The sequence below is a fragment of the Pygocentrus nattereri genome, chromosome 26 (genome assembly GCF_015220715.1).
Source record: "Pygocentrus nattereri isolate fPygNat1 chromosome 26, fPygNat1.pri, whole genome shotgun sequence".
NCBI classification, from domain to species: Eukaryota; Metazoa; Chordata; class Actinopteri; order Characiformes; family Serrasalmidae; genus Pygocentrus; species Pygocentrus nattereri.
This window is the reverse complement of record NC_051236.1, coordinates 16220358-16244586: the sequence shown is the minus strand read 5'-3', so window position 1 is coordinate 16244586 and position 24229 is coordinate 16220358. Positions and strand designations below refer to the sequence as shown.

The 24229-nt window shown below is 38.6% G+C and overlaps 1 protein-coding gene across 1 annotated transcript in view; it reads left to right on the top strand.

Moving 5' to 3' along the window:
* The window catches only part of LOC108436286 (metabotropic glutamate receptor 4), a 214149-nt gene that overhangs the window by 61235 nt on the left and 128685 nt on the right, over positions 1-24229 (top strand). The window contains exon 2 of the mRNA XM_037535159.1: positions 13-865. Within this exon, the coding sequence (XP_037391056.1) occupies positions 347-865 (519 nt within the window). The 5' untranslated portion in view covers positions 13-346. The remainder of the gene's footprint in view (positions 1-12; positions 866-24229) is intronic.

Sequence of the window (24229 nt, the reverse complement as noted above, 5' to 3'; positions counted from 1 at the left end):
TCTGTTTTCCAGGAAATCACCAAGGTGGGCAAAGTACTGTGGCCTTACGGACTGACCTCCAGCCTACCCCTCAGAGAGGGAGAGATTGAAAAACCTGAGGGAGGGAAATACATTTGATTAACTTGACTGAATCACCCTGAGAAGAATATTCATGGACTAGACAGACAATGGACTGATACACAAAAGCCAAATGTCTAGGTCCCTTCATTTTGGCAGACTGATAAAACAATAAACCCTAAGATGACTGTGCACTCCTGAAAGCTGTCACTGCCGATCATCTACTTAACCCAATCAAACTATTCTGATTAAGAAACACAGAGACGTGGATAAGATCCAAACTGTTGCCATGTCTCCACCCTGGTTAAGATGGACCACGTGCTATGGTTCATGTTCCCTGCTAGTTCTTCTCACTGTTTTTCTGGCCACACTGGCAGCAAGACCCAAAGGACCAGGCCATGTGCATCTAAACTCAATACGCATTGATGGAGACATTACCCTGGGAGGACTATTTCCAGTCCATGCACGAGGCCATGGAGGAAAGCCCTGTGGGGAGCTGAAGAAAGAGAAGGGAATTCATCGTCTGGAGGCCATGCTCTTCGCTCTGGACCGCATCAACAATGACCATGAACTGCTCCCCAACATAACACTGGGGGCTCGCATTCTGGACACCTGCTCACGGGACACTCACGCTCTGGAGCAGTCTCTCACTTTTGTCCAGGCACTGATAGAGAAGGATGGGACAGATGTCAAATGTCCAGATGGTGGAACACCAATGATCACCAAGCCTGAGAGAGTTGTAGGCGTCATTGGTGCTTCCTCCAGCTCTGTGTCTATCATGGTGGCTAACATCCTCCGTTTGTTTAAGGTAAGTGCTATGCTCAGTTCTCTGTGTGTGAGCCGTCCTGGCAACTGATAGGATATTGTTTGGCAAGGGCTTAGCAAAAGGAAGGTTGGGTGGGTCAGTGGACCTACTTCAAATAAAGACCCAAATCATCTTAATTAATATTTAAACCATGTTGTACGATAAGTGCATGGTCACCATTCAGTTTTGTTTTAAACATTATAAATGAAACAACATAACTAATATTGTCAAAACAGCAAAAGTGAATGTAGTTCTCAGCAGCAGCAGTTTGCATAGGTATGGCAGCATATTTCAGACTTTTTCAGTGCAGTGCAACTGGGCAGTTTGATCTGTTTTTAATACATCAGAGCCAAATCATTAGGACAATGTAAATGAAATGTCAAAAGTTCTTCATATTAAAAATTTCCAGCCATTATAGACAGGAAACAAAAACATGTTTTGTGTTCAAATTTGAGTTGTGTGTTATATTATGTCTTATATAATGTACACTCCCATGGGAAGTGCATTTGTAAGTACACATTTGAATTAGCCTTTTGAAATAGAAAAATGCCAGATGTAGGAGCCTTCCAATGTAATCCAGTGTAATTCAAGACAATTTAAACTATGTGGCAGATATAGCAGATGGCAAATTTGCTGGATAAGGATTGGGAAAATAGCAGGCCTACCTAAGTGCTACACTATTAAAAATAAAGGTTCTGTGCAGGTACATTTTTTGTTCATCAAAGTGCAAACAACGTAAATGTTCCCTCAAAGGTAAAGCAGCACTTTTAAGGTCCAATTGTGTTTTCCCCAGGTAAAAAGTACATATTTGTACCTTTTCCTAACCTAATGTTTTAAAACAGAACAATAAAATAAAAAGCCCGGAGATGAGATGGGGTGTGTGGAATTAGTACAACTTAGAAAATATACTTTCAATGGATTATGGTACAGTTATGTTCCCTGGCTAATGGTACAGAGCTGTATAATTGGGAGTACCACCCCAGTGGCAATATGAATAATGGCCCAGTGATCATTTAGTACCTTTTTTCTGAGAGTGTATGGTTAATATTGTAGCAGCAGAATTAGGTCAATGGCTCACCAATATCCTGGCCCTGTAATTAAAATGTCCATTTTTTTAGAACACCCCCTTCCTTCTAGTAGACTGCCTACACCCCTGTATAGGCACACAAAACCTCACTCTTTTGATTATGACACTCTTTGTTCATTCATCTACATTATCTTTTTTTTCCCGTTTTGTAAAGCACAGTTGAGAACAGACTTCATTACTCAGTGGTTCTGAATTAGAATTATACTTCTTCATTTTCAAACATTCAGTACTTTTCAAACGTACTGCATGCGTATTTTGTTATGTAGCTGTTATGACAGCTACTATGTCAATGTGATGAATGTTAAACAGCACATTTTAATGAATGCTTCAGGGAAAATATGAATATGCAAATGACTGAGTTGATAAATGGAATGTGTGAATGATGACTCTGATACAGTGACAGTATACTAGTATGAAAAATACTTTTAAAAAGGACTTCCAATTGTAAAAATCTAAATGCCATGAATAGATGATGGTTTTCTTATGATTTGTATTAACATATTAATGGAAATGTTCACTTTTTTCGATGATTTACAAGCATGCTCTTACTCAAGGTATGCATGATTGATGGTGACTGAGTTGATTACTAGGCTTAGCCTCTAGAATTACAACTCCTGAATTAATGTAATTCTCGTAATGAGAGGAAAATGATGCATAATTTCTGCTGTGGTTTGGTCTTACATACAAAGCTATTATGTTAACCATCATACAAATCAATGACATTAACCATCAGGGTGTATAGGCCCAGAAATATGCAGCAACATCTTCAGTGCTGAGTATGTTGAATACAGAGCTCACAGCTGGACACTAATGAACCCTGTAAGTGTTAATTCCACTGAGGCCTTTTTATTCCATTGGGGTTTTTGCTGTGTATACCTACACTAGCTAACTGATTTGTTTGAAGACAGGAACACATGTGTAAGACAATATGTTTTTCAACAAAATAGCAGGCCTGCTTAAAGAATAATTCCGCCAATATACCAAAATTACTACATAATTCAGGAACAAATTCATTTAGAATGATTTGATGTGAACTTGTATTGCAGAGAAACTTGCCAGCTCTGACTTGTTTTCCAGTGGTTGTGATAAAAACTGGGGATGTGATGTCTACAATGCAAATTTAATTTACTATTAAAAAATAACCAGTGAACCTATGTACCTCAGATTTTATATGTAATGTTGATCATAGTAAAATGTTATTTGGGTTCTTATGCCTTAAAATGCTCCGTCAGGGCTGCCCTTTGTCACCGATTCTATTCATAATTTTTATGGATAGAATTTCTAGGCGAAGTCAAGGGATGGAGGGTGTCCGGTTTGGTGACCTCAGGGTCACATCACTGCTGTTTGCAGATGATGTGGTCCTATTGGGGACATCAGGCCGCGAACTTCAGCTTTCGCTGGATCGGTTTGCAGCCGAGTGTGAAGCGGCTGGGATGAGAATCAGTACCTCTAAATCCGAGACCATGGTTCTCAGGCGGAAAAGGGTGGAGAGCCCTCTCTGGGTCGGGGATAGGCTCTTGCCTCAAGTGGAGGAGTTCAAGTATCTCGGGGTCTTGTTCACGAGTGATGGTACAAGGGAGCGGGAGATTGACAGGCGGATTGGTGCTGGGTCAGCAGTGATGCGGGCTCTTTACCGGTCTGTTGTGGTAAAGAAAGAGCTGAGCCATAAGGCAAAGCTCTCGATTTACCGGTCGATCTACGTTCCCACCCTCACCTATGGTCATGAGCTTTGGGTAATGACCGAAAGAATAAGATCGCGAATACAAGCGGCCGAAATGAGTTTCCTCCGCAGGGTGTCTGGACTCTCCCTTAGAGATAGGGTGAGAAGTTCAGTCATCCGGGAGGGACTCGGAGTAGAGCCGCTGCTTCTTCACGTCGAGAGGAGCCAGCTGAGGTGGTTCGGGCATCTGGTTAGGATGCCTCCTGGACGCCTCCCTCGGGAGGTGTCACAGGCAAGTCCACCTGGGAGGAGACCCCGGGGAAGACCCAGGACATGCTGGCGCGACTATATCGCCCAGCTGGCCTGGGAGCGCCTCGGAATCCCCCTTGGAGAGCTGGTGGAAGTGGCTGGGGAAAGGGAGGTCTGGGCTTCATTGATTAGGATGCTGCCCCCGCGACCCGAACCCTGGACAAGCGGAAGATAATGGATGGATGGATTGATGGATGGATGCCTTAAAATGGCCTGCATGTACCTCTCTGATTAAAAAAAAAAGGTTTTAGGCCAAAATCTTATCTCTTTAAACAATTTATCAGGTATTTGTAACCATTTCAGCTTAATAGCTACCTGTGAGTGAGCTTTTAAAAGGTGTTGAAAGCTTCAGATGTCTGGCTCCTATCATCACCACTGTCATGACTCTGTAAGTGTCTCTAACAGAGCATTTCACATCAAACCACTCTGAATGACCTTGTTTACAACAATTTAATTCTGCAAAACTAGTGATATTCCATTTTAATGTACCAACCTTGAAAAAAAAGAGATGATGCACATTCGTTGTGTGTGAAATTACATTAGTACAAAATTTTAAGATGCAGCTAAAGACATTTTTTACAAATATATTATAAATTCATGTTTTGAAGTCATTTTAACATCTTATTACTATTTATGTCTTTGTCTTGCTTAACTTACTTTTAATTTATTTTACTTTTTACTTTTAATTATTTTTGCATATTTTATTGTTTTATGTTTCTTAATTTTGTCATTTGACTTGATTCTTGTTTTTGTGTGTTTTATTTGTACATTGTTCAATTCTGTAACGCACCTTGAGCTGCAGTATGTGTATTAAATGCTGTATACAAATTAGGTTTGTTGTTATTGGACAGCTGCTTGTAGGACACTCACAATCTGAAGCAGTCTCTGAATTTTGTTTGGGCATTGGTAGAGAAGGCTGGGACATTGTCAACATCATCATCATCATCATGATCATCATCATCATAAAAACTTTTCCTAAGTAAGGCTGAGCCTAGAATTTGTATGTCTAGACATATTGTCAGTCTAGTCCTGTCATAAAGGACTATCAGTTGCAAATGCTCATGTTTTAACGGCTTAATCTGTGTCCAGAAAATGGCCCAGTGATCCATAAGCTGGTGTTCATTTGTTGAGCCCCATGAATTTTGAATCATTTTAAAACATCAAAGATGCCTCTCATGTTTTCAGTGGGATCTGCGCAATAATGAGGCTGAAATTTGTTTGCATTCAGGATTAGATTTGCACCTGCTGCATATGAATAATGTAGACAGCTATGGCTAGCTGTGGCTGTCATCCTCTGCAGGTCTGGAGTCAGTAAGATTGATCCTTAATTGCAAGTCAGTTGGCACTGAAACAGCTACTCATTGTTTAATGGATATTTGCCACACAAAAATAAACAAACAAAAAAATAAATAAATAAATAAACCAAATAAACAGCTATGCAGTGCCATTCATCAGTGAGGGAGGTGTGATTAAAGACAGACCACAGGCTCGGGGGGGGGGGTGCTGGGGAGTGTATGTGACAGTGATGACAGGCCTCGGGCACAAATGCTGCAATAAGCACATTTAATGCTTGCAGCTAACACACTGCCATTACCGAGGTAGAGGCAGTGTGGTCTGCATCATTGCTTCTCTAGCTGTGGTTAGATCACGCACAGTCTAGACACACCTTCTTATACACAAATTCACCAATGTGCACTAACAATCAGTCCTGAAATCGTTCGCTGATTAAACCCTTAGTCCCTAACATTCACACGCTCTACTTCATCAGCAGTTACGCTTCACACCTTTTATCCTCTTCAACCTCTCGCAATCAGCCTCTCATAAGCCTTCCTCTTTCCTCCTCTTCAACTAAAGTGGTGTCCTTTTTTTCTCCCCTTTGTCAACCGTGCACTTGTTTCTCTGCTTTTCAAGAATCTGCATTTCCCCCTATATTCAGTGATAAATGCCACTTGTTCTTCCTCATCAATCATATTCTTTTAGTCATGGACAGCAATCTAATCTTGTTCTTGTCAACAGATTTCTGTCCATTCAGAATAGTTGAAGTTGTGAATGGCATGGCTGGTAACTAGTCTGTGATAAAGGGCCCATATTTCACATTTTTCTTGTTTTATTTTTTTCCTTAGATGATGTTTGTAGGCTTTTATGTAGGCTAGAGAAGTGTCAAGAAGTATCAGAATTCATTTTACATGACCATTCACTACACATCCAATCTGTCTTTATGCCTTTCAGACTGATTTATATAAATGACCTCTGTGCTGATTGGCTGCACTCTATCGCGCCCAGGAATGGATCCTGGTCTTGCCAGGCCCCAGGGCAAAAGCATCTTTGGAGACTCCTAAACCTTATTATGAACACATGCTATATAAACAAACAAACAAACAAATAAATAAATAAACACACAAACAGGACCTGAAAAGTGAGATTAAATAATACCACACATTCATTTTTATATGCAGGAGAAATGCAGTTTTTTTTTACATGAAGAAAATTTGTTGTGAGTTTGTGGCTGCTTAGCTTAGCCCTTTGCCTTCTTCTCTGAAGCCATTTTGCCAGGCTGAAATAAACTGTTTCACCTGATAATCAAGAGCAAACGTTTTTACATTAGTGTTTTTTCAAGATGTTTTTCAATCTGAAACCTGCCATTGTGGTGTGAGGATGTCCCAAAATCTACATTATACTGTATTTATCCACACCACACGACAGAACATTGTTTAACCAGCACAGCTGCATTTCTAGAACATCATTAAAACAACATTTAAAAGTTCAGTTATGTTTATGTGTGGCACTACTTCTGTCTTGCTGTGGTTTGCAAGAAATACGCTGGTGGTAAATTAGTTTTTACTGTCACTGTGGGCAGATAACACGATTCACCATCACCAGGCACAGGTGTATGTTCATCTAATGTCTATGTTTGCTGTGGATTGTCCCAGACTTTTGAGCCCACATGGGGTTTGTCATTTTAGGCCCCCCCAAAGTTACTTGGCAGTCAGGATCCTCTGTGCACTAGCTTCACAGGCTTAGTAATCCAACCCTGATTGGGCCTCATTCAAAAAGCAGTTCAGGCTGAAACATTCCTTACAAGTTCAGTGCGAGTGGGCAAGGGTAACTACTGTAATAGATGGATTTATGTAAACGAATTAGAAAAGCAATAAATTGAAAATAGGCTGTTTTTGCCTTTTAGTTTCCATATGTGGACTGTATCAGCTGTGAATAGTACATTTTTAAACTTTAACAATGTTTAAATAATATTTGAATGTCTTTTATTATAAAAGTGAGGATCAGTTTTACATGATACAGGCCCTTTAAAGGAAGATGTGAATCTTCAAGCTCTGCTAAATTCAATCCCTACAACATTACGAGACTCGACAGGCTGGTATTAAATCTTCAACTCTTTTGCTTGAAAAAAATTCTTGCCAGACTGTTAGACTAAAAATCTTTTCTGAGGTGTTTGAGCAGGCTTTGGTATAGATTAAACAGTAAATCTGTAAATGAGCTGATGTCTCGCCACATTCATTTAGGAAGCTGGAGTGAAGTGTTTAGGGAGAGCAGACAGATGATTTTGCATAGAGGCAGAGTGCACTTCAGTTCCAGACAGTTCCCCCACTGAGGTTTAAGCTCTCTCTTCCAGTGCAGCTATCATTCTGTATTCGTTTATCACACTGCGTTACCAAATGTGGATTCTGAAGGACCAAAGAGAATTAAAAAAACATGCATGGATGCCACTGGAGCTCCTTGACACAGTCACAGTAAGCAAGGCCACACACGCATCTGTCTTTCACCTGCTCTGGTTGACAAGCTTAAAGAAAATCTATCTTCTCAGCAGTGGGGTGTGATAGGTGGCCTGAGCTTTGCCTGATTAATATTTTAAATAAGCATTACGTAACAGCTGGGGGCTACACATTGCAGTGCAGTTCTGTCTGCTGAGCTCATCTGAATGCATACACAATTTCCAGGTTACTCCTGCAAGACTGGGCTCTTTCACATCTTGTTCTAGACGTGAGACAGTATAGTGGTATCAGAGCACGCCTAGTACTGTTTAGTTCTAATAGAGATATTTTCCTCATTGTTGTGTTGGGTTATTATTCCTAACATTTATTGGACTTTTATTTTGGAGGGCAGGACTAGGTTCTGCCAAGGTAATTGTGGTTGTAACAAAGCTAGAGAGAATTAGAGCAAGCTACCAGTAAGAGCTGTGAGCTAGCCTGATAACTGTTTTCCCCTTTCTCTACACTGCTTTCTGAGTGAAGTCAAGTGAAGCTGAGTTATGGACCAGAAGTCGTTCAAGCTTCTTGTAAGAACCCCATATGTAACAGTATTATTATAAGACATACACTACTGTCTTATTAGCTGCATTTTAAAAAGGCTATGTGCAACCACCTTAATAGCTTTGACACATTTCTGGCTATCATGTTTACTTTTTACTTCTTGTTAGCAATCAATTGACACATTTACTGGTTCAGTCTCACTGACTTGATTTTCAGAGATGGAAAATTCAAGTCCGAAAAGTAAAAATTCTCACCAGAATTTTGACCCAGTTGACTCGCTTTTCTAATGAGCATAAACCAGCAGCACAAACCTGGAGAAGATTCTTATTTTCTGGGCCCAAATTTACTACCTCAGCTCATTTGCTTGAAATACCATTACAGAGATGATCTGACGAAATGTGAGATGAACGTTACCCCCACCACATATTTTAAGGTTACTATTTGTTTGTCTTTACTCCTTATTCTATATAGCCTACTTGTTATCTATGGTTACCAATACTTGCAGTTTAAATAAATCTTTACTCTGTATGTCAACAATTTGAATCTGAATTGCCACAATAACTACAAGGATAAATGATCAGACAGTCATATTTTATCAGAAGAATCATCTAGAAACCGTAGCTTTCTTTGTAGATAGTTACTGCACCCATGCTAGTTAGCAGACGTTATTTTGCTTTTTAAAAGGAACTGAAATACTGACTTCTAAGGGACTTGAAGTTCATTTTTTAACAAAAAACAAAAACGTATGCTGCAAAAGCTAAGAATTATCTTACATATACTTTTTTATCTTACATATATACTTTTTGACAACTTTACACCCATTTTATCTCTCAATTTTCCTTTGGATACATTCTTTTGTTTATATTAAATATTTGCATTTTCCAGTGTGAGTGTGCATACTTTTGTTGTGAATGTGAATTTCCATTTGATTTTTTATGTATAACCATGCACTATGGCTGCCAAACAGGTATGTGTGCCACGGTAGAAAAATTATAGCAATCCCTCTGTTCGTGATTGTTCTTCCTCATCACTTCCAACACTGCTAATATTGACTTTTGCAGTTCTGTTTACAATCACGCTTTCACTGTCAACAAGGTATGTCAATCAAACAGCATAGGAGGGACATTCCCATATAATGTCAATAACTGTGACAATGAAACCCTATAGATGTCAATTTTGAGAGAAACAGAAAACAACAAACAAATGAAAGAACAAATAATGCAGGAGTAAACTGAATGAATGAATGAATGAATGAATGAATGAATGAATGAATGAATGAATGAATGAAAACCTTTCTCATAGCAGAACTAGGTCACCCCAGTGGCAGTTATTTGCCGCTTCAAACAGGAACAGTCATATGTTGTGAATATCTGTCAGTTGAATGTGTTTTTAGCTAACAGCACACCAAATCCATTATTTAATCTGTTATTTCTGTATTGTGAAAATAAAGCCAACAATGCTCACCAATCTGTAGCTGGGTAAAAAAATGCAAATTAGTTAGCAGATAACTTGGCAACTTAGTACCACTTTGGAAAAAATCTGGCAGACAATTAAATAAGAGTTACATCAACTGCTGAAATTCATAAAATCATTTGAATCTCAAGGTGAGACTGGGGCTCTAGACAAGATACAGGAATGGGGGAGTGAAATTCTCATATGTTAGCAGGTAAATTTGCTTGTTTTAAGAAATATGGTTGAAACTATTTAAAATATCTGCCACAATAGTGAGATAATTTGGTACAGAGTAACATAGAAGTTAAGTAATGAGTATCTTTTCATTTTTGTTTTCCAGGATGTAATTTTACATTAACTAACCCAACACTGGAGCTAGCAATACTTCTGTATTGGCATTCACAATATTGTATACGTGTGTTAAGACAAGACCCACAAGATTAAGTTTACAGGAGTTAAACTGCATGGAAAATTACAAATAGTAAGGTTCAGTTATAATGTTTATAATATTATATGTTCATTTAAATGTTCTGATATTTGTAGTACATGGCCAAATATTTACACTCTACTGGTTGGTATAAAAGCTTTCCTTTACAAATGCTCCTCATTTTTGTATATCACAAATTAAAGTTCTTAAAGACAAATCCATGGAAAAATTCTTCAGGAAACAAAAAAGTGGTTCATCTACAGCATCTTTACGAAGAGCCCTTTTCAGCATGCCTTTTTAAAAGTTATGAGACTGCAGACTGCTGAAAGCTTCAATTCCCCTATTGGTAATGTCCTTTGTGACTTGTGCTTTGGCTGGTGGATTAAGTCAGTGTTCTTTGTTAGAGCTGTGTGTTTCCCCAATTGTCTAAGGATGAAAGTACCAAGGGGCAGCTGCTCTCCTTCAAGGAGATGCAGGAAACAGTATTTTTAGCTGAGAAGATGGTTTTGTGTCAGGTATGCATAAAATCTGCACTTTTTTGGCAAGCTGAAAGAAAGTTGTGACACAAAATAGAGGGCTCATCTCTATGTACCTGAGGGACTGTTCCCTTCATTAAGGCAAGTGTTCTCTGTTCAAAATATCCAGAGAGCTCTAGTGGAGGAAACTGCGGACAGGTCATGGCTAAGGATTTTGCTCTTTGATTCTACTTGAATAAAGTTTTGTTAGATCTTCTGTCACAAACAAGATAATATATCATTTGTTGAGACTCTTTCAGGCTAGTTTCTGTTTTTGAATTCCTGGGCTGTGTTCTCTATGGGTTGAGGTTCCTGCTTATGAATATCTTGTTAATTTATGACTGCAGGTATTTTCAGACCCAGTGGGCTAAATGTACTTCAGCAAATGTTTCAGTTGGCCCCACAGAATTTGAAAATCCATCAGGTGAAGGCAGTGAAGTTTTGAACTTGTTCAAAGCATTAGCTGAAATAAACGTAAGAGTAGAGTTGGCCTTTTTTCAGATTATATTTAAAAACCAGAGGAGGGGGATGGAAGTCCATTCACATGATTGATTAAATTGTACCAACTCTTACTGTGGACTAATTTTTGTACTCTCTCTCTCTCTCTCTCTCTCTCTCTCTCTCTCTCTCTCTCTCTCTCATACCCTCATTATATTAGATGTCCCAGCTTTCAAATCAAATAGCTTTCATTAAACATACAGGGCCAGATTCATAAAACTCAGCGGTAACAGCACTACACTACACAAAATCTCTGCTTGGCTGACTGAATGGATATGATGAAAACATATATATATATATATATATATATATATATATTATATTAGATAATATTTATCAGAAAGAGCTATAGGTTTTTAGGGGAAAGTGACAGAAAAATGACAAGAAAATTGTTTGGAAGAGATGCTTTTAGCATTTAATGAAGAAATAAATGTTTTAATGGGAAAATGTTGTTTTTAACCATATAAAAATGGCATGTATTACAAAATGTGATTATATAATCCTAAAATTCACCTTTTAATTATAGGAATTATATTTTAGCATGTAATATATAATTTAAGCATTAAATTTTTACTTACATGAAAGTTTAACATGTGATATTTGTCTTTCCACACAATAAAAATTAAATTGGTGCTATGAAATACTACTTTCCATTTTAGACTTTTTACTTGTAAGATGAATTAATTCGTTATTAAGTAATTAATTACTAGTACAAATGTCATTTCCACATTTTCACACAATTGTAAACTCCTTTGTACAATTAACTGTAGATTGAAAGATATGACTAAAACATAAAAAAAAACTCACAATAAATTAATATAAACATGCAATTAGAATCTCAACATATCAAGTTACTCTTCATTTATTTGAATTACAAGCTAAATGTACAGTAGGAGGGTTTGTGTTTAAGGAGAGTTACATACACTATATTGCCAAAAGCATCCAAATCACTGAATTCAGGTGTTCCAATCACTTCTGTGGCCACAGGTGTATAAAACTAAACACCTAGGCCTGCAGACTGCTTCTACAAACATTAGTGAAAGAATGAGTCGCTCTCAGGAGCTCGGTGAATTCCAGCATGGTACAGTGATAGGATGCCACCTGTGCAACAAGCCCAGTCGTGAAATTTCCTCACTACTAAATATTCCACAGTTAACTGTCAGTGGTATTATAACAAAGTGGAAGCGATTGGGAACGACAGCAAATCAGCCACGAAGTGGTAGGCCACATAAAATGACAGAGTATGGTCACCAGATGCTGAGGCACATAGTGCGCAGAGGTTGCTGGTTGCTGGGGTTGTGCAGAGGTTGATGGTTGCCAGGTGAATGGTACTTGTCTGACTGCATTGTGCCAAGTGTAAAGTTTGGTGGAGGGGGGATTATTTTGTGGGATTGCTTTTCAGGAGTTGGACTCGGCCCCTTAGTTCCAGTGATAGGAACTCTTAATGCTTCAGCAGACCAAGAGATTTTGGAAAATTTAATTCTTCCAACTTTGTGGGAACAGTGTGGGGATGGCCCCTTCCTGTTCCAACATGACTGCGCACCAGTGCACAAAACAAGATCCATAAAGACATGGATCAGTGAGTTTTGTGTGGAAGAACTTGACTGGCCTGCACAGAGTCCTGACCTCAACCCAATGGAACACCTCAAGTTCATGTGCGTGTGAAGGCAGATGAGTGAATACATTTGGCAATATAGTGCATATGCTCTATAGTGACTATGATGTGCTAAAAAAGCACACTTTCACATTTTTTGAATGGACTGTATCTCATACAGTAAAAGGCAGAGAAACTTCAACATGACATATGACAATAAAAAATCCATGTTCTAGAAATGATTGACATGATTCAATCAGAGACATCGCTACATATTTGTGTTATGCCAAGTGATTCAGTGAAGACAGTGCTGAGGAAAGTGTGAATACTAAAATGAGCGAGACTATAGACCATTTGTCAGCTTGTCAAGTGGACCATGTAACAGATGTCAGTTTCTGGAGAAACACTAAAAATCTGAAGATGAAGAGGAGAACGAAGACTTGCTCATCACCATACCAGAGCGCAAAAAGTAAAAGATAGTGGATGAAGGTGATGGTGAAAGTGGATGAAAGATGTTTTCAGGTAGCCAACAGGTTAGGGTTTATTTCAGTGAAAAAGTTATAAACACAACAATGGCAGTGATTAGGAGCCACATTTGAGGTTTGAACTTCTTCTAACAATGAGGTCGTTCAATTCCTCTGCCATCAAAGCCAATTGTGGGCTTCGTTCAGAGAAAACATGAGCACTGTGTGTACCCTTGAGAATCACACATGTTTAGCACTGGCTACAGTGTCACTAAGATGGATGATGTAGAGAGGGAGGCTATTAACAGCTTCTCAGTCTGTCAGTTGGTCACAAGTAGGCGGCTTGAAAAGACTCTACAGTATCTCTGGCTTGCCAACAACACTAATCTCACTATAAGAGACAAACATTAGGTTAGGCCCTGGTGGAGGAAAGCAACAACACCTCTCTGCAGATGAGGCTATGATATCATACTACATGGGAGATACAGTATGTGGCCAAATGTTTGTAGACATCTGTTTATTTAACATTTCTTCTAAAATCACAGGTATTAAAAGGAGTGTTGTCCCCCCTTTACAGCAGTAACAGCTCTTCTTGTAAGGCTTTATATCAGAACATTGCTGTGAGGATTTGATTGCACTGGGAGCATTAGTGAGGGACTGATATTGGATGTTTAGATCTGGTTAGTTCACAACACCACTCCCTCTCATCCCAGAGGTATTTGATGGTGCTCCATCAGTCTGGAGAAAGCAGACACAATGCACCACAGACCAATGCTAGGGAGCATCCAAAAACCCTCATGGCATTGAGTATGGTAACCTTAGCCTCATGTGCAGAATTTTCAATTCAATTATCAATACTTCTGTATGAAGATTATACAAGCTGGGTTTTGCTAATGAATGCCTGTGTCAGCAATAAGTGCACCTTAAATTAGTTTAATTCACTAAATAGAAAAGGTATCTGCATACTTTTGGATATGCTGTGCATTCTGCCAAGCAATTCATCAAGACCAAATACATCTGATTTGGTTACAAATCATGGTGCCTTAACATAATATGCTGTGCAGTGTCACCTATGTGTAGGAAAGATTGACAAGAAGGTTGGGATTGAAGATCATGATAAATTTTGACATTTGAACAGCCCAACTAGAAGAGCTATGTGATACTGCTCAGCTCAAGGCAATAAGATAGTACCTTGACCAGCCACTTACTGTCAATTGCAATACCAAGAACATGGCGGGTGTTGACAAAATGGACCAGACTATTGACCACTACAGGATCAATATCCATTCAAAAAGTGGTGAGGTTTGTTCCTCATCTGTGTTCCTGATGTACTGGAGGTTTATGCATGGCAGAGAAATGCCACTCCAGAGCGACTGAACGTGACTTACCATGAAAACAGCATGATCTGCATTAACATGTAACAATTGGGCCGAGTCTGCTCTACACAGGGTCTTATCATATTAGACCAGACACAGTTACCCTAAATTATACTGCTCTTTGATATTAATTAATACAGAGTGGAATCACAATTATTTGCACTGTCAAACGGTAATTGAGCACCTGTGAGCAGCTGTTTTTCTCAGTGTAATTAGGTGAGCAGACACTTATTTTTTACAGTTCAGAAAAATCAGTGATATTTACTAGATTACATACCTCATTACTGGGCAAACAAAACATACATTGTAAATACAATCAGCCAGTAGTTGGGAGTGGATGAGAGAGGCATCATGTGACAACACGCAAGGATGGATTCTTACTGATTTCACAGGTTGTACCATTTTGGAAAAGTGAGTCTACTTTAACTCGGTATGAGTTTATTAATCACTTGTTTTGAGACATTATATTTTAAAAGCTATTTTACTTTGTTTAACTTAACATTATTTACAGGATAATTAGGAAATGTGCAATAAATAGCTAACAGCTACATTCTATAGCTTGTTAAACATTTTTGAAGTTGTTAAAAAGTTATAAAGCTAATACATTAACTGGCACATGGCAGTTCTGAAAACGATCATGCATTTTAGCTAACTATAGCTAGCTGGCTCAGTTCAGCTAACTGACATTAATATAACTAGCAGGCCAAACGTCTAATTAAATACGTTTACGTGCTAAGGCGCATCTTAGATATATAAATAGTGCAAAAATGTCTTGCTGCACTGGTGCTGAACTTGTTAACAACAGTGGCTGACCTAATAGTTGGCGTCAGCAACAGAGTGAGAAGAACAAGTTGTCCCAGAAGTTATCTGCTGATTCTCAGCCCAGACAGAGCGGTGGGCTGAGGGTTAATAATAGGACTGCAAAATAAAAGACCTCTCTCTCTCCTACCTCAGCCTCATTCAATGTTTGTTCACTAAGGAGACAGTGTGTCGTGAGCTGAGGAGAACTCTGACTAATAATCCTGCAAAATTAATCAGTTGAAATGGAGCTAACCTAATATACGCTTTGAACATGTAGCCCTAAAAGGCTTTATTATCCTGATGTTTGAGGGCTTTGCACAGGTAAAAAAGGCTTTTAAGAATTTGGTCTGGTAAAGTGTCTACCAGCTAATTGCGATGTCTTCAGTGCTGCTTCTTATAGCAGCAACATAACAAATAAATTGAAAAAAGCACAATGCTACAGCTGACACCAGATAGTAATTGGTGTAGAAAGCTCAAATACGGTAGACAAATGAACAAACCTCTCTGCAGCCATGATGACCTGCTCACCACACACTCACAAAATCTATTTTACATTTTTTAATCCATGGTTTTCCCATTTGTGTCAAGTTATCAGATTTCACAGTCATGTACAGTGCCTACAGATGCATAGAAAGTGTCTGTGTCCTATAGAAAAAAGCTCACCAGATGGAACATTCACCCACGCAGATAATGAGTTTTGCATTTTTTAATCATTGGACTTCAGATGTGTGTTTTCAGATTACACAGACAAGTCGTCACTACATATGCTTAGCAAATGGTTAGAAAAAAGCACAGCATGTGGAACACTTGTAAATAAAATTATTTCATAAATATAATTAATCTTTTTTGTTTTGTGACACACATTGTGCAAACATACATTAATTCTGAAAGTAGATTAAACATTTTATGTAGACGAAATTTCTACAGCTTAATGCAGGAGCTTCATAGATTGCAATTAATGGGCTGATTTTGGCTGCTTAATGGCTTTTGCACTGGCTGCTGGACCTCGACCGATGCTTCAAACTAGAGTTGTAGCCCTTGCCAGCACTGTGTCAATGGGTTTATACTGGGCACACAGCAGCAGGGTTGAATGCAGGCTGATACTTTTTTGTTAACTTAATCAACTGGAATTCAAAAGACAAATTCAAAATGAGTATTCCGTTTCATGTATTCTGCACAACAAGCCACTGCCATGCCTCAGCAACCAGTGGTGCAACGCCACCAAAGACATCTCTGCAAGTGTGCAGTATGAACAAAGCAGCCACTAGCCTTTAACAGTTTCACAGCAGCCACGATGTGCTTTGTGCTGCAGGAGAGCAAAGGTGATCTGTTGTAAATGCCAGGTCCCTTTGCACGTCATGATTTCATGAATTGAGAGCAATGGACATTTCATGAGGAGCGAGCAGTTTCACAGGACTGCACTCTGATTATTAAAATGTGTTCAGTTTCTCAGAAATATTGGTCCATTTTACGAGTTAACAGAAACAGACAGTGGACAAAAAGCAGACAAAGCTTTAGCCAGTTTAATTTTTTCTCAGACAAAGTTTAGATAAGCCGAGGAAACGACTGTAGCAAAGGTATTTCAAAACTTCCACCATGAGCACAAGTGGGTGAAAGTAGTTCCAGAACAAAATCTGTTACATAGCCTATTTAGTGAACATCCAAAGACATTCATCACCCCTCTATAAGTAGGTTAGGCTACATTTAAAAAAAAACACTCAAAAGCAACACATCTTTGCTTCTACTCTCCATGATTACATCGGTTTTGTGGTTATGTATCCATATCAAGCTTACAGAAAACTTCTGCTTTCATGAGCTGGCTATTTATACAACCTCACATTTCCAACAACATAGCTAATTATATTAGCTAATTTGAATGGTAGACAGTGAGTGGGTTGAGAGGTGCTATTAGGGAGGGAGAGTATGTGAAAGGGTTAACTCTGCTCTAACTCTGCTCTAAGCAGACTTTGCAGCAAGCATAGCTACTGTCCTAGGGCCTGTGATAAAGCAAAGGTATTGCCCATCACCAGTGAGACTGTGTGTGTAAATGTAGTACCTACCTGTTATACTTACCCATAATACTTACCTGTTGTCTGTTCCCTAGCAAAGTTGGTAAAAGGGAGACAGAGCAAACTGAGGTTGAACATTGGTTATAATGATATAATGGAGCTGATAGAAAGGAAGTTTGTGCCATATTAATAAATGAAAATGAGACGAAGCTGTCCAAACAAGATTATATGTACTTCTGCAAATTTCTAGCATTTTCAAGTTTTCCCTCATAAATAGTGCGATAGCGCACTCTGTTTTTGTGTTAACATGTTATATTCTTGACATCCTTAAAATGTAGAAGTTGAAAATGAAGCTATAGTAGAAAGTTCCCTGATGTGTAGTATATAAGCTACAACCACTCTCTACCTCTCTGTCCTTTGGTCTGAGAAAAGTACAAATTAAATCCATAACATCTCTATTCTTCCATGACTGAATTTCATAATCTAGAGCTGGATAAACCAGTGTGTCTGTGGAGTTTAGTGGGTTTTGAATGATGTGTCTGTCCTATAATAGTCAAACACAGTACACTATAGAGTTTTGCTTTGACAGCCAAGATGCAACGCTTTTGAGAAACATTTCAAAATTGAGCCAGCTGCGTAGAGTATAATGAAATAGTCATGTTTCTAACATTATCACCAGCAATATGCAACACACAGCATGCTCCATGCTAAATAATAGTTAGGATTATTGAACTATAACAAAATAAAGAGTAGAATTATGAAAATGTTGGAGTAGTGTTATGTAGTGAAAGGTTCTGCCAAGAGAAATGAATTGAGGCAAGGGGCCCACGCATGAGGATTTTAGGGGGCCCAAATTCCTACTGCTACCTTTGACATAAAACTATGATGCAGCCCATAGGCTCACATTATTATTAACGGGACATACAGCTATGAAGCATTACATTGGATATACAGCCCATAGGTTACCATTTTAATTTATAAAGGTCATGACAACCATTTAGCTAGCAAGCTGGCAGTAAAAAAAATACTAACCAAGTTTACTTAGAACAGCTAACCAGTAAAAACTTCAAACTGTTTTTTCATTATAATTCCCGTTGGCCTACAGAGATGATGCAAAGCACAGTAGACAGTAAATTTTCTTTCCTTAAAATCTTTTGAGGCAGAGTTCTGCTGTGTCCTACCATGCAGACCATGGACTATGTTATTAACGGGTGTGTGTGTTATCCCGAACAACACACACACAAATGAATTCATGCAAAGCTTACTTGAATAAATGCATTTGAAATCCAAATACAGAGAAGGCAGAGAAGATTTTCTTTTCTCAGTCCTTTAATTTTCTAGTTCGAGTTCACACTAGGTTAGACAGGATTCGAACCACTGTGGTTAAACAGAGCTTCTTTGGGAGGTTTCTACTCATTGTATCCTCACAGCATCTTTGTAAACAGTGAGGTTTTCCAGGCAATCAAATTTGGAGAGATCCCAGCAGCATGCACTAGAAAAGTGTACTGAGGCATGAGACTCATGGGAGAAGCTACAGAGGACCAGACAGTAATGGTAGCTTAGAGCAGACTGGAGAAGTGACAACACCTGTAAAGTTTGCCAATGATGGAAGCTCCTCAGACACAATGGTAAGGTCACTGGCTTGAGTGTCAGGTCTGAGAGGTCCCTCAATTCCGATTGTCACAATTGCCTTTTAGATTTTCTTTGACGTGAAGATGTTTAATGCCACCTCATTTTCTTTCTTTCACTGTAATCTACATTGATAACAAAATGACAGTGTGTTTAATGTGCACACAGAATGGCAATATGGTTTGTTGCTGCCTGATGACTTCAAATCAGTATAAAATTTACAAAACAGTTTATTTATTGCGTGATTGTGACACAAGTAGACCCAGTATGGCTTGAGTTATATCTCTTTTTCAGGCAGGGTAACACATTCATAACATGGATATATGTGTGGATAAATGTAGGTTTTATACAATGATAAGCTAGTCCATGTTGGACAATGGGTCACGTGACCTTTGGTCCACAATGCAAACAGTTGTACAGTTACATGGCTAACATGGAAGGCATCTGCGCTTCTATCGCAAGGTTACACAGGTTGAACTTGCACTACTTGAACACAGCTTCCGGACCCTGCACTGTACTTGAGCTGTCCTACTGCTGTCTGGTCGAGAAGCTTGGATAAAAAACTGGCTTGTGGAAACTGCTGGTCTTTTTAGTAGTACTCCTGTTAATTGTCATACTGATAGCTTGGGTGAACATACAATCAGTTGACCAAGTCGAGCACTTGCATGCGTTGATTTATCACTGTGGGCTGTTCTACTGCTAGTTGCCCGAGTAGCACCTATACTGTCCAATCTGCAAGAAGCCGGTGTGGTTGCATGTTTGATTGGATTGTTTATTCAGTTGGTCTCAGTCTTCAAACCATTGATTAGTATTGTGAGATGTGATCCTGCATGTTGTATTGAAAACCTGCAGATTTCACAGCTTTCATTGTTCATTTTTACCAAAGGTAACAATAATTCAATACATTTGGTCTGCACAAGCACAACCACACCATAGGAAAGATTACACATCCACGCATGATGATCCTGGTGCCCTATCAGGTTAGGAGGCTATGTGTCACCAGCAAGGAGTCAGAACCTAGAAGTTAGCTGGAGTTACATCCTGCTAAGACTTTTTGCCTGTTCTGCTGTGTTATTTTACATTGGTTCATGAGGCTGATGGGCTGCTTTCAGTTCACCTGCTTACTTTTCACTTCGCTGCTCATCTTGCCTCTGGAAAACACTTAGATGACCACCTGCTTACCCGCTGCTCATGTACCAGGTCTGGGCTCCCTTCAGGAGATTGGAGACTGAGTCTACATATAATCCAGACAGCGTATGACAGATGAAGTGTTGTCTCGGTGGAATGGATCATCAGTGTGGACAGCGTCATCAGGATGCCTTCGGTGATTCTCTCTGTTAAATCTGCTGGGCTACTGGACCTGGATAGATTGGTGCCTGACTGGTCAGACCAGCTATTTTATGCCTTCCCTATATTTTCCCATTGTCATGGAGACTCTACACAGGATTCAGGATTTTGGCCATCATGCTAGTTGTTCGGAGAGGCGATATTCTGATTTGTTTACTTTTTTAGTAATGTTATATTGGCCAGCAGAAGCAACACCACAAAAAAGTATATGAATATACTTTTATAAGTATATACAAAAAGTATATGAATATGGGGTGGGCAGAGGCCTCACCTCCCTCCAGAAAGTGGGTGGATGGGTTGGTGGTGGTAACTAAAACTTGGACAGTGTAGCCAGTATAACAGTGTATAATTTTGACAGGATACGGAACGCAGACAATATGCTACATTAATAATAGGTTACATTAATAATAGGAACATTTGGCTGCACTTTTATCTGTTGGTATAGAGGCAGCTGTTTGTTCAAGCATCGTGGAAGCTAGTTGATCAGTGATCAGTCTGGCATAACTAACTAGCTATCAATTAAAAATGTCATGATAATTTGGATCCGTGAAATCAAAGAGCTTATCTCACTTGGAAACCGCATCCACTAATCTGTTCTCCTTGATAATATAATCTCACTAAAGGCCTGCTGTCACATTCAAGTGATTGGTCACAATAGAAAACACTCATAATGTAGACTACTTGACCGTTTCACTGCATAAAAATAAATAAATAAATAAATAAATACACAAACAGGTGTGCATAATGCGTAAAACATGAGGTGCTCTGTGTGCTAGAACAGCAAGTAAAATCTGTCTTTCACACTGAAAGCAATTAGAAACTGTGCTGTTTCTTATGTGCTGTCTATGGCATTCAATCATAACAAAGTACTGCTGGATAGATACTATTATTGCCAACAGGTAGCCCAATGACGTTAATAATCATAATAATGTCTGAAATATCATGGGGTGAGGTGGGTGGATTTCATGTTTTTGTGGAGATTTTTTTTTTTTTTTTTGCTTTCAGGAGTGGTTCTGAGAAGCAATGCTATTTGTCAGAGCAGCTGATATGATAGCTAAAGGTCAAAATCTACTTTTTTTAGACTTTAACTATATTCAATTTTTGCTATTTTGTTCTAATTTTCTCATTAAAAGTGAAATGTCATTACAGTCAATTTAAAAGTGGTATCAAAATGATGTACTAGACATTCGCCTTTGCCATTTTCACTTTGACCACATCTACCAAGTATTTGTGTATCTTGCTGAATGGATTTCACTGTAAGTACTAGCTTGTGCCTATCAAAACATGCTATTAGCTGAACTGGTGACTTAATCGTGTTTTGAGGTTGAAAAATTTGGGTCTTCGACTAGATTGCTACCTGCCCGTGTACCATCTTCACAAATTGTGCAGTTGAACTGTAGTTGATCTCTGTTGCCGCGTGATATTTTAGTTTAACAGCGGATGATCTCTGCCTCTACATGGCAATTGCTGAAGAGCTTTTATACTCTTAACCTTGGCTGCTTTTAACCTATAAAGTGGTCAGCTGGGACAAGGAGAAGCATTCTGGTGAGTGCACTTTCCTGAGTGAGCTAATTTATACTATAGCTGCTCCTTCCTCCTCAGAGACTAGAAGGAGAAAATGAGCTTATGTATTGTGGATGTTTGTCTTTGTTACTATCAGTTAGAAGATTAATACTATAAGCTATATGATGAGATGCAAGAAAAAAATATCAATGAAATTTAGTGGGTGGCTGATTCTCAATTGTGCATTGATGAAACTGGCTTCTTACACAACCCTACAAAAACAGTCTGTTTTGAGTTGTTGAATTTTTTTTTTTTTTGATGTCATGAAAACTAATTAATTTTAATGCGCCTGCATATTCAGCCTACAGCTGTGTAGCCCTGCTCATTCACAGTGTTATAAGAGGTTTCAGAAGATATAAGAGGAGTTTTATGCTTTATAAATGAGGCACAATATAGGACAGCCAATAACAACAGAGCTCATTTACCTATATTAGTCTTAATGGCACGATAATAAAAAAAAAAACAGTATGTTTACTTTTAAGGCAGTGGTTGCCAAACTTGGTCTGGGAGATATACTTTCCTGCAGACTCTAATCTCAACCACAATCTACCACAACTGCTCCAGCTAATTAATTTTCTCAGATGTCCTTGATTGACTTGATCAGATGCATTGAAGTTAGAAAGGAAGAGGCAGCATTGTTGGAACTAAACTCAGCAGGAGTTGGTTGGTGACTGCTGTTCTAAAGGATAAGGAGAAACTGGAAAGTGGTCATGTAATTAAATTTTTTTGTTACAAAAAAACACACAAATGTCAAATATGCTTTTCTTTGTTAATTAACTTTGTATAATATTTCATTATACTTACACTATTCCAGTCCATGGTCAAATCTTGGACTCAAAGAGCATTCATTTGTATGTGAAGTCTTAGTCCAGTCTCAAGAAGTTTTAATAATTCATACAAATTTGTGACGTTTGATGAGATATTTTGTTATATTAACAATATTATACACTATATATAGTCATGTTTTTACCTATGTAGGCATGTGTGTTTGATCATCAGTTTAACAATGTGTTGATAGAACAAAAAACAAAAGAAATTTAATTTTGCCATTGTTTATTTTAGAAAAAAAAATAACCAAGGTGTTGCCCCTTTTGACAGAAACAACTTTATATAGGCGCTTCCAGTAATTTCCTACCAGCTTCTGGCATCTACTGGGAGAAAATTTGTCCACTTCTTGATGCAAAATGATTTTAACTATACGATGTTTGAGGGGATTCTTGCATGGACAGCCTGTTTCAAATCCCCCCACAGCATTTAAGTGGGATTCAGACTTTGGTTCCCAAACCATAATATTTCCACCACCAAGCTTTACAGCTGGTATGAAGTTTATCTGATCATATGCAGTATTTAATTTTTGCCAAACATGGCTTCTGGTACTGTGTCCAAACTATATCTTTAACTCATTTGTGCATTGCACATTGTTCCAGAGGTCCGGGTCCCTGCCTAAATATTTATTAGCAAACTTTAGTTTTGCCCTGATGTTTTATTTAAACAGCAAATTCTTCTTCTTGGTGCACCTCTCATGTAGATCAAATTTGCACAGTCTCGTTCTAATGGTAGATGCATGCACTTTCACATCCACAGTGACAGATCCTGAGATGAAATTTTACAGTTCGTATTGAATTTCTATTAGTATCTTGCTGTCTGCTCTTGGGTTAAATTTGCTGGGGTAGTCTAGCCTGGACATGTTGGCAGTGGTTTCAAATCGTCTCTACTTGTAGGTGATCTTCCAGACAGTGGAAGGATCGATTTCTAATATTTTGCACATACATCTCAAACCCCTTCCCAGACTCGTAGGCATCTGCAGCCTTCTTTCTGAAGACATCAGAGAGCTCTTTTGATCTAGGCATGATGATATCTCAAACTCCAATAACAAAGAGCTAACCAGATAAGATATCTGAGGTTTAAATAAGATGGGTTCCTCTAAGATATTCTCTAATGGTGTTCTAATCATGAACATAAGGTGCACCTGATTTCAATCTGACAAATTTGAAGCAGTGATATAGGGGTGTACTTGCATTTTCCACATAAACAAATTGCATTGTATAGTATATATTTTAGGTGTCACCTGTTAAAATATGTCACCTTCATCTGTCAACACTGTTTAATTGAAGACTGGATATGAAGATGGAGTGTGCTTATCTCTTTACTTGACTGCCTTGTGAGAGCATTTGATTAAAATTATTGTGACATGTTTTCAGGGCCAGGCAGGCTGTAGCTTCTCTGCCTTCTCCCAAGTCTTGCCATCATCCCAACTGCCCCCTTGTCATCTACGTCACCTGTGTCTAGTTTGTAGTCCTGTCTGGTGATTATTGTGCATAGCTACTTCTTGTTTTGTGTCTATATATTTATAGGCCTTGCATTGCTGTCT